Source organism: Eubalaena glacialis, chromosome 1 (assembly GCF_028564815.1).
Source record: "Eubalaena glacialis isolate mEubGla1 chromosome 1, mEubGla1.1.hap2.+ XY, whole genome shotgun sequence".
Classification (NCBI taxonomy): domain Eukaryota; kingdom Metazoa; phylum Chordata; class Mammalia; order Artiodactyla; family Balaenidae; genus Eubalaena; species Eubalaena glacialis.
Genome location: NC_083716.1, coordinates 39,708,742 through 39,720,756, shown reverse-complemented (window position 1 = coordinate 39,720,756; position 12,015 = coordinate 39,708,742). Strand labels below are relative to the sequence as shown.

General features: G+C 39.1%; 1 protein-coding gene across 22 annotated transcripts in view; it reads right to left on the bottom strand.

The window, feature by feature from the left end:
* Positions 1–4,843: 4,843 nt before the first annotated feature.
* Positions 4,844–12,015, bottom strand: part of SGMS1 (sphingomyelin synthase 1) — a 296,929-nt gene continuing 289,757 nt past the window's right edge. For 19 of the 22 annotated variants that reach the window (XM_061175403.1, XM_061175010.1, XM_061175556.1 and 16 more), the window contains 3 exons: positions 8,882–9,035; positions 7,195–7,361; positions 4,850–6,509 (listed from right to left, as the gene is read on the bottom strand). In XM_061175403.1, the coding sequence (XP_061031386.1) occupies positions 6,330–6,509; positions 7,195–7,361; positions 8,882–9,035 (501 nt within the window). In that variant the 3' untranslated portion in view covers positions 4,850–6,329. Of the gene's footprint in view, positions 6,510–7,194; positions 7,362–8,881; positions 9,036–12,015 lie in introns of all 22 variants that reach the window. The other 3 variants (XM_061176499.1, XM_061176426.1, XM_061176571.1) reach the window with 2 other exon arrangements.

Sequence of the window (12,015 nt, the reverse complement as noted above, 5' to 3'; positions counted from 1 at the left end):
ATTTTCAAAATAGATTAAAAACAAGATGCGAACACTAATCAAAAGAAAGGTCGAGTAGTTAGCTTAATTTCAGACAAAGCAGACTTCACGACAAGGAAGATTATCAGGAATAAAGAGAGAGATGACAGAGACATAATAAAGAGGTCAGTTCTCTAAGAAAACGAAACAATCCTAATGTGTATGCACCTAACAAGAGAACATCAAAATACATGTGGTTCTGGGCCACCACGGGGCTGGGAGGGGACTCTGGATTGGCCCCCTCTTGGGTGTCAGAGTCTTTCCTTATCCTCACCTGAAATGCCACTCTTGCTCCCTGTAGCCACACCTCACACATCCTCTGACACAGAAACCACGACACTCGAGGTTGCATAGGCCTCTGGATCTGGATTTTTTTTTTTTTTTTGCTAAACTTTGAAAAAATGGACTCTATTTCACTGATCTCTGCCTTATAATCTCCAGTAAACTTTCCCTGAGAATTCTCAAGAGACCCTCAAATCTTTACACTCACCAACCATGGTATGTTAATGGAAAAATGGCTCTTATAAGTAAGTACTACTCCCATGGACCAAATGTTACACATATGCTATTGTGATTAATAAACCACAAATTCTCTTGAGGACATTTCTAATTCATTGCATGTATTTTCTCAGTCATTCGATGCTAAACTATACCACTGTGTCACATCAGGGCCCAAGAATTCAAAGGATTTCTCAAGCGTACAATAAACATTAACTCTTACGATAAATCCTCACTTCACATTCTCTTCACCAAGAGCAAACCAGAGCCATTTGTGCTGTCCTTCTGCCCCTCCCCTGGAATGCTGCTGCCTCATCTACTCTCCAAACCCTCTACATCCTGGGGCCCATCTCCAGCCCCCCTTTCTTCTTTTTTTTTTTAATAAATTTATTTTTTCTTGGCTGCGTTGGGTCTTTGTTGCTGCGTGTGGGCTTTCTCTAGTTGCGGTGAGCGGGGGCTACTCTTCGTTGCAGTGCACGGGCTTCTCATGCAGTGGCTTCTCTTGTTGGGGAGCACAGGCTCTAGACATGCGGGCTCAGTAGCTGTGGCACATGGGCTCAGTAGTTGTGGTGCATGGGCTTAGGGGCTCTGCGGCATGCGGGATCTTCCCGGACCAGGGATCAAACCTGTGTCCCCTGCCTTGGCAGGCGGATTCTTAACCACCAGGGAAGCCCCCCTTTCTTCTTGCCACTTCCCCTCACTCTTAGTCTCTCTCTCATCATGATGGTCATGCCCATCTCTGCCCTCCTGTGGGAGCTGGAGTCTGGGCCCTCAAGGCAGGCACCACTTAATTTTCTTATTTGTACTCTGAGCCAGCAGACAGGTAAGAATTTTTAAGGTGCTGATAAGCAGAATTTCAAGACAGCAGTTTTGATTTGTTCAAAGTGAGTTTTCCCACCAAAGGGAAAAAAAGATAAAGTATGCCAGTATGAAGGGATCCAAGTAGCATAGCCCGTTTCCTAGTTAATTCAAAACCTGACTTTTTGTATAGTGATGGTCAAGTTAAAGCTAGCAGACTGGCAAAGAGGCAAGAATATACAATGGAGAAAAGACAGTCTGTCTCTTCAATAGGTGGTGCTGGGAAGACTGGACAGCTACTTGTAAAAGAATGAAATTAGAATATTCTCTAACACCATACACAAAAATAAACTCAAAAGGGATTAAAGACCTAAATGTAAGCCTGGATACTATAAAACTCTTAGAAGAAAACATAGGCAGAATACTCTTTGACATAAATCACAGCAATATCATTTTGGATCCACCACCTAGAATAACGAAAATAAAAACAAAAATAAACAAATGGGACCTAATTAAACTCAAAATCTTCTGCACAGAAAAGGAAACCATAAACAAAACAAAATGACAACCCACAGAATGGGAGAAAATATTTGCAAACAAAGCAACTGATAAGGGATTAATCTCCAAAATATACAAACAGCTCATGCAGCTCAATATCAAAAGAACCACCAACCCAATCAAAAAATGGATGGAAGATCTAAATAGACATTTCTCCAAAGAAGACATACAGATGGCCAAAAAGCACATGAAAAAATACTCGACATCACTAATTATTAGAGAAACGCAAATCAAAACTACAATGAGGTATCACCTCACATAGGTCAGAATGGCCATCAAAAAATCTACAAACAATAAATGCTGGAGAGGGTGTGGAGAAAAGGGAACCCTCTTACACTGCTGGTGGGAATGTAAATTGGTACAACCATTACGGAGAACAGTATTGAGGTTCCTTAAAAAACTAAATATAGAACTACCATATGATCCAGCAATCCTACTCCTGGGCATATATCCAGAGAAAACCATAATTTGAAAAGATACATGCACCCCAATGTTCATAGCAGCACTATTTACAATAGCCTAGACATGGAAGCAACCTAAATGTCCATTAACAGAGGAGTGGATAAAGAAGATGTGGTACAGATATATCAATACAATGGAATATTACTCAGCCATAAAAAAGAATGAAATAATGCCACCTGCAGCAACATGGATGGACCTAGAGATTGTCATACTGAGTGAAGTAAGTCAGACAAAGACAAATATCATGATATCACATATGTGTGGAATCTAAAAAAAAAAAGAAAAAAGGTACAAATGAACTTATTTACAAAACAGAAATAGAGTCACAGATGTCAAAAACAAACTTACGGTTACCAGGGGGAAGGGCGGGGAGAGGGATAAATTGGGAGATTGGGATTGACATATACACACTACTATATATAAAATAGATAACTAATAACTAATCCCTACTGTATTGCACAGGGAACTCTACTCAATACTCTGTAATGACCTATATGGGAAAAGAATCTAAAAAAGAGTCGATATATATATATATATATGTATAGCTGATTCACTTTATGGTACACCTGAAACTAACACAACAATATATATCAACTATATTCATCAATAAGAATTTTAAAATAGCTAGCAGGCACTCTCATTTTATGTGATATTTATAAATTTTATGAGATATTTATCAGATTTATCAATTTAGGTATTTGCTTGGGATACAAACAAAACATACAGCAATTAGGAAACTGGCAAAATTAGTCTCTCCACCTCATGGTGTGAATTTCCTACTACTGGGTTCACAGGAAGTCACCCTGCTTAGCTTGACCACCGTAGGCAGATTTCTCTCTGTGGACTCTTACTGAAGAATTTACGAAAGCTCACAGTATTTGGGTGGAGAGGTTGTTGAGGTGTGGGTGAAAACTTGGACTGCAATCAGATTTTTACCACTTGCCAGCTGCATGCCCTTGGGAAAGTTATTTAACATACCTGAGTCAACTCCCATAAAATGGGGATAATAACAAACCTTGTGGTGATGTGAGGGTTAACAAGATAATGCATGTGAATTGCCCAACTCTTTTTTTTTTTTTTTAAGTTTAAAGATGATTCTACTCAATGGGAAAAGTACTATTTCTATACAAATCTCCAGGTAAACCAATTATTAATGAGTGTTTCCTTACAATTAAAGATACAGCAGTAGAATGCATAAACAGACGTTCTGGATTATACACAAACCATTAAGCCACGTTCAGTTTCTCCTGAAACCTCCACAAGTTACAGGATGTGTCCGAAGAATGTAAGAGTTCCATTATTTAAATTTACATCTAAAATTCAATTCAGACTTAAACAGAAGGGATTTGTATGAAGAGATAAATCTTTTTAGAAAAGATTGGTCCTTGAGAAACATCAGCTCTAGATGACCTAAGATTCACATTTCAAAATAATTTATCAGATATTTATTCCAATGTCGTCACAACCTATAAAATACTCTCAATGGTTCCATAACAATTGCATCAACTCTTAAAGAGAGTAAAATAAAGAAGCTATTGTCTAGGGCTCTGGCTTAAATAAACCGAAGCACAAAAAAGCACAAGTCCTTGTTCAGGCAGGCATTATCAAGTGTACTACAATCCTCCAGAACATGAGATTTCTCTTGTCCTTCCTGCAAGTTGCAGACTTGAGAGCCACAAGACATGTCAATTCATGATTCCGTGCAGTCAGGCATGAAGAACAACCACCAGGTGAATTTCTTGGTACATATGTAGTATGTAAACTTAAAATAATGAATTTTTTTATATAACTATTTTGACCTAGGAAAAAGAGATCCTATTTTTAGCATATGCTAAGAATTCATTTTCATTACTCAAGATACTTTCCCTTTCAATTTGTGGCATCTGGTCCCATGCAGGAAATCTTCCTAGTTTTACAGTTCTAGCCTCCCTGGTTACATAACAGCCTCCCTTAATAAAGACAGGCTTCGACTGTTAACATCCTCCTTTCTTTCCCACATCAGGAACAGTATCTTTTTTCTTCTTAAAAAGTTATTTTTGCATTACCATCGATTATCAAAGCAGTACTACTGTATTTCTCATTTCAGAATTTACTTTTCCTTTCCAACTAAACTGAAAAAGTCATATTACTTCCAGTTATAGGGGGAAAAAGTTAAGTAAGTGACTTGATTGAGAATTAGAGAATTCAAAATTATTGGTAAACAGTGGTCTGCAGTTTGACTTAAACTCATCTGTAAGTCTTTGTATATGTTTTTAAAAATACACTCCATCTGTAGAGGTTACCGAACTTTACAGTACATTTTAAGGAATCTCAAGGGAAAAGAAACATGATTATAAAGGCCCTCTCTCAAACAAACTCAGCAAGGAAATTTCAAAACTCAGTTTTTCATCTTGCTTTAATGACTTCATTTACGACTTTTGTGAAGAATGTGAACACATTAGAAATAGTAGCCATTTATTTTAAGTATCAGTTTTTATTAAAAAGTGCATTTTGATTATTTTATGATCTAGGTAAGCTGTTAATAAGATATCAGTATACTCTCTGGAATAATAACTTTACAAAGATTTAAAACAAACAAAATTTTAAAAGCCTTTTTATTTCCTTCACCATTATTGTTTTACAATACAAATATTACCTTGTGAATACACCAAAAAAACCCTACGGAAGATAATTCTGCTGCACGTAAAATACAGAATGGATATATATACTTCTTCATTCTTAAAAAACTATTTTGTTCTCCACATTGGCAAGTGTAGAATAGAATACTTCCCCAAACATACTCATGTTAGGAGTAAAACTTAAGAGTTACATGCAGTTCCTGCACAAATATATTTTAAAGAAATAGATCTCTTCTTTGTTGTTTACCAACAAAATTGCCATGAGAGTATGGATAACTAATTTATAGCTTTCAGTTTTTAGTTAAGTGATCATTTTCAAAACAAAGTATTCATGGCTGTTTTCACTGTATAGTTAAAATCAAACTACCAAATAGATGATAAAATAATTGAAGTGGTACCTGTCATTGCCACCTGCTCACAATATGGGAACAGGCTCTGACTTTCTAATTAACTCTCCCATTCTTTAATTCATAGCAATTTAAACACCATAAGCAGTCTTCTGATTTAATTTAGCTATAATGCAAAATTTAGTAGTGTATACATACATTTCTATTTTCATGGAATACTTTATTTTAAATAAAAACATTGAAGATTGCCTACTGACCATACAATCAAGACAAGAAAGGCACTAGAAACATAGACAAATTTCTCTCCCAAGAAGCATTTTTAAATTTTAACTCTCTTTTCTCTGACATGTAAAAATCTTTAAATTTGGTTTTCATAACATCATTTTGAAAAATAAAGTTAGGAAATACTTAGAAAATCACTTTATAACAGAATCTTTTTTTTTTTTTTTGCACTTTTTGACACACTGTCTCTGCTGATTTTTACAAAATCCAAAGTTACCAAACCTTTCTGTGTCTGTCATTTTTATTTGAATATCGGTGCAACAGGTAGAAAGATTTCAGAATCGAACCCCATTCAGGTACTTAGAAACCTTCATAGAGACATTTGCTAGAAAATGGCTTACAGCCCAATCTTTGGGGCAAGAGATATGAAAAGTATGTTTTCCCAAGAAAATAATACGCTTTATTTCCAGGTGTGACCGGAAAGACCAGAACTTATGATATAAAAGCTTACATTTATGCTGCTGCATCATATACAAAGGAACACGGTGGTTGCAAGGTTATGTAAATCCCAAGCCTATGAACAGGAAATGTGTACAGTGCACGACAGGTTAAATTTTCTTTATTGTTGTCCAACGCGGGTCCTTTGGAGAGAAAAAAAGATCACAGTGCTGACCAGGTAACTCAATCGGTTAAGTCAAGGTCACTGTTGAAAGATAACAGGATAAGGGAGGTGTTCATTTTATGGCATCTTTTCTCATGGAGTTCTTAGCACTTCGGACGGCTCCTCTTTCCCCACCGTGTACAGCTGTTATGTGTCATTCACCAACCGGCTGTATTTAACTTGCCTACCGAGGTGGATTACTGGCCAGGGGAAGGGCCAATGGTAAGATCGAGGTACAATGCCTTGGACATTCCTTTCAAAGTACTGAAATGGCCTGTACCACCACACTCTGGCCAGGAGGTTCATCTGGGAAGCTTCTTTTAGCACCTAAGAGAACACAGAAAGAGAAAACCAAGTCAGGAAGAACAACTGATGGTTCCAGCCCCAAAAGGAACATACACATGTTTCTCATAACCTTTCACTTTAGGTTCAAATAGTTTCCATATTAAAATTCACAAAGGCCCCCAGACCCGCCCCATGACCACCTACATAGCCGCAGTTTCACACTCCCACCACCGTTCTACACTCTGCACTCAGCTGTAAACCGGACCACACCCTAGCAGAAAAACAAATAACTCCAATTCCGGGAGTACACGGGGGAACGTGCAGCTTACTCACTCTCTTGTCTATAAATAAATACCTCAATCAGTGTTTTAGCTACTCTTCTACGATGAAAACAGAGAGACTTAATTAAATGTTAAGTATTAAGCTGGTGAGGGGCCAAAGATAGAAAAGAAGGTAGGAATGCAAATCAAGCAAGAGGTGGGCACAGCTTAAAAAATATTTTCCAGGGACAATGAGAGTGTGATTCTTGTTCTAGAAGGATGCCATCTCCTATGTCATTATATTGACGGATCAGCATCACAAGAGACAACACAACCTTAGCTGACAACCTCTTAAGAAAAGAGAAACCGAAGACATCTGTGGATTCTTTGCACTTTTCCCCCTGCCACACCAGCGACGGCAGGCCAAGAGCAACAGGAGTTAAAATCAAATGGGGAGAAAAACTCACTTGCTGGTTGGCCATAGTGTGGTACCACCAGAAGAGTCTTGTGGTGATGTAATATGCCACCACCACATCCACAGTGTAGTGGTCATGCGCCAAGAGAATACAGAAGATTCCAACCACGCTGAGAAGCCAGCAGATCCAGTGGTACCACCACAGTCGTCGAGGGGAATCTGAAAAGGAGAAATTTGCAATAGTCCCATTATTCAAGTACCACTGAGGGCACCCAACCATGCCTCAACTACTACTTCTGAATCCAATTACCTTGGATCTTTCCTTCTGAAAACACATCTTTTGGGGGTAGCAAATCTAAGGGCTTTCGTTTCTCTGTAACGGAGGTTAGAAGGGAAGCAGCTTATTTCATAAAGTGATTTTCTTAGCCATAGTAATTTATATTTGGTTATTACTTGATTCATATAATTATAAATGTAGCTTAAAAGGACAAATAAGGACAGGTTATTGCATCATGCTCCATTAAAATACAAAACAAAACCGCCCCCTGACAATTAAATTTACCAGGAAATAATTTGGGATTAATGCTCTATACAAAAATCAATACCTTTTGATCCTTATACATAGACTAGGCAATTATAATTGATACAACCGCCCTATTTGCTTTCCAAGCTCTGCAACCATACACTAATTTGAAAGTCTTTGAGATGTCCATTTCTCAAATACAAATAAGAGAGAATCCAAATGCCTGGGAATTCGAGCCCAAGTACGTTCCCAAGGGCAGGGCAGTGTCTGGGAAGTCACCTGATGGGAGATTCAAAATCTCTATTAGTGCAGGCCTTCCTACCTTGTATTCTCAGTGAGTGGGCTTCAGAGGGTCTGAAATTTTAGGCAACAATGTTGTCTGAGTGTGACCTACCCTTCTCACCCTGGGGAAGACAGTTTAGGCTTTTACAGAATTTTCAAGGGGTCCAAGTAACCATCATTCATTCAACCACTATTTATTGAGCATCTACGATGTGCCCAGGACAGGAACTGCTCTAGTCACTGGAATCAATGAACAAAATAGGCAAAGAGCCTGCCTTTGTGGGGCGATCCCTTCCTAGTAGTGAAGAGAAACAATAAATAATAATTATAATAAAGTAAATTATACACTATGTTAGAAGGTGTTAAATGCTATGGAAAAGTAAAAAATTGAACCGAATAAGTGGGATCAGCAGTAGAGAGGGTGAAGGGAGGTTCGTCAGTTTAAATGGAGTGGTCACGGTCCGGGGTAGGGTCTTAAGAGTATGTACAGGGCTCCATGTTCCATTTCCAGGAAAATCTGTATTTGGTCCTCTAACAATACAACAACAAAGACCGGCTACCGTTCATTCTCCCTGCACCTCTACTAGTGTCCCTATATGCCATCTATGTTAATTTTCACAACCTCTCCCTCATTCATGAAGGAGCTATCAGTATCTCATTCTAAAGATGAGGAAACTATGACTTACAGAGGCTAGAGGTTCTCCCCAGGGTCACAGAGCTAGTAAGTGATAGCACCAGGATTCAAAATCAGTTTGTGACCCAAGTCTTCCAATATGGCATCTCTAAGGATGAGGCTTAACCCCATTAAAGTATTGCAGGTAGCAACCAGCAGGCGGTAGGAATCCCGCCCCCCAGGGCCGCTGACATCGGGCCTGTTCTGTTCCCATTTTCCATGCCTGGTTACATTTCTCATGGAAGGCTGCTTTCGACTTACACTCTTTGATAAATAGGTAGGTGAGTGTGAGCATGACCGTGTGGCCGCTGTACAGGTAGTCCCCACACATGTTGTGGGAGCCCGTGATGGACAGGCCACCGCCAGCAATGAGCTTCATTATTCTCCGCAGTTGGGCTTCCCAGTCTCCGAAAAGCTGGTGGGAAAAGAAAAAATCAGACTCACTATTAGCCCACATAAAAGTCTGCTATGATTATAATTTATATTCAGAATTAAGCTTTGTAATATTGTGATTTATAATAAGAAATATATATTTGGTCTTCATCCCTGTTCCTGGCACAGAGCTTGTACAACCTTTGGAATTTCCCGAGAAGAGACAGAGGTGTCTTTTGTTATTCATAAAAGCCCCTTTCAACCACACCTAGGTTCATGTTCATGAGTTCAAGGTGACTTCTGGAAAGCCCCTAAGGATGGGGGTGGTTGCCAGGAGATCCAACCAGGTGACTAGAGGGTTGGAACCTCTTTCCCACTTCCCCCCACTTCCAAGGAGGGGAGAAGGGCTGGGGGTTGAGTGAATTACCAATGGCCAATGATTTAATCAATCATGCCTCTATCATGAAGCCTCCACAGAAATCCAAAAGGACAGGGGTTTGGAGAGCTTCCAGGTTGGTGAACATGAGGAGATGCGGGGAGAGTGATGCACGCTCCTTCCCACATACCTTGCCCTACACATCTCTTCCATGTGCCTGGTCCTAAGTTATATCCTTTTATAATAAACTGCTAATCTAGTAAGTAAAATGTTTTCCTGAGTTCTGTGAGCTCTAGCAAATTAACTGACCCCAAGGAGGGGGGTCATAGGAACTTCCAATTTATAGCTGGTCGGTAAGAAGTATAGGTGACAATCTGAACATGTGATCAGAGTCTGAAGTGGTTGGGGGGTGACAGTCAGTGTGAGACTGAGCCCTTATCCTGTGGGATCTGATGTTATTTCCAGGTAGACAGTGCCAGAATGGAGTTAAAGAGGGTTAGAGATTTGCTTGTGTGTGTGTGTGTGTGTGTGTGGAAACCCATATATCTAGTCACAGAAGTATTCAGTGGGGTTTTCAGAGTACAAGAGATGCACAGGAGTGTTTTTCCTTTATGAGTTTATATTAAGACATGTAAAATCCACCTCCCCCCCCATGAAGTGTGCCCACTCAACATTCACTGCTGTTCAGACAGCCCTTGGAAGAGTGTGGTCCTAGAGATGAAGCATGCAGCTTCAGAGCTTCCCTTAGATGTTAGCACTTTTTAGAGCACATGTCAGCAGATATTTAGTTACTAAAATTTTTTTTCACTACACTGATAAAGACTGACTGATTGATTTACTACCTAACTGCCATCTGGGGGAAAATCTCTGGGAAAAATTTAAAGATCTATTTCACATGCTTGGCCTAGAGGACAAATGTTCTACTAACTTATTAGCTAAAGCAGCTGGAGGTTGGAAAGTCAAATACATGAATTTGTTTTTTGGTATGTGATTTTTGGGGACCAAATTGAAGCAAGGGACTGAGTAGGATGTACCTTCAATCTTCTGAAATTATGTGGGTAGAACTGCACGTTTTTCCTTTTAATAAGAGTGAAAAAGTTTATAAATAAATCTACCTGTCTCTGATACAAGTCTGGGCTGGATACTAGAGCGATAAATGGCATGAATAACTCATTCACCGAAACTTTTATTTGCTCTGGCAAATGAAACGTGTGACTGTCTATATTTTATGTTTGTCAGCATTCTTTTAAATTTTGGTTAGCCAATTTAATCACCATGACCCCTTTTCAACATTTAACTGATAATATTCTGGGCTCTGGGAAACATGTTTCATTATAATTTCTCTTTAAAAAAATTGATCAAGACTTCTAGTTAAGGACGTCAGGTTGAACATACCACATAGCGGGTATGGATTTCCAAATTGAAAGGGATCACTGAAAGCCCAGCTCAACAGAAGCAAACAGATCTACACAGCAAGACTCAGCATTATGGAACTTCAGAAACTTGGGGCTAACAAGGGACCTTCAAGCATCCAGAGATCAAAAGCAAGCTTCACACAAAAGATCAAGAATCAGGCTTCTTCAAAAGCAATACTGGAAAAGAAAAGGCTTCAGAAAAATGCCTCCAAATTCTGAGGGAAAATGAGTTCCAACTTAGAATTCTATACCCAGCCATATTATTAACTGAGCCTAAGCTTAAAAAATAGACCAAGGATAAACTAAAGTCATTTCATATATACAAGATTTCACAATATTTACCACCTATGTATTCTTTTTGCGGGAAATTACAGAAGATGTACTCTACAAAGCAGAGGAGAAAACAGAAAAAAGAAGAAACGGGATTTGCTAGGATGCCAGCGAAGGGAAGACTGAGAGCTGTGCTGTAGGCCTAAGAGAGGGAGCCCCCTACATGGGTGAGTCAGAGCTCTGGAGATGAGGCTAACAGAACACCTAATTCCGTGGCTGCACTGAGTCACAACACGGGAATGAGTAAGTACACAGAAAACTAACAGAGCAAAAAGCAAGGCAATTACGGACTCTACAGGAAATGAAATATTGTGTTGAAAAGGAAAAGTAATTATAGGAAACTATATGACTTGGCTATGAATAGCATTTACAAAACTGTAAGAATGTAAGCTCTGAATACTGAGTTAAATCAAGGACAGAAAATGACACTGGGAAGATGGGATAAGAAGCCTAAACTCCTGTACTGGGATGGTGGGGGAGGGGAAGAAGGGAAGGAAAAGGCACAGAACACATACAAGCTTGGGGGGAGGATTGTGCAGGGAATACAAGGGCTCTAAATCCTGGCCTTCCCCAGCAGGAAGTCAGCAACAGCCTGTATTAGAAATTATAAAGAAACAATACTGCCATGGCACTTAGAGACCTGAGGATAAACACATACACACACACAAATTCTGTAAGAAGAGTTAAAGAAATGAAGGGAAATACCACAAGACTCAGTTAAAAGAGCTGAAAGAGAGTAGGAAAGCAGGCTGAGTACGATTAGGGCAAGGGTTGCGTACCATGGTTTTTCATAAATAAGTCCTGTAGAATCATTTTGTTTCTTAAATTGCATGCATGTATAAACATGATAAAAAAATTTTTGAAAGTTTTAAATTGAAAGTTTGGTCTGGTTCTGTCATAAC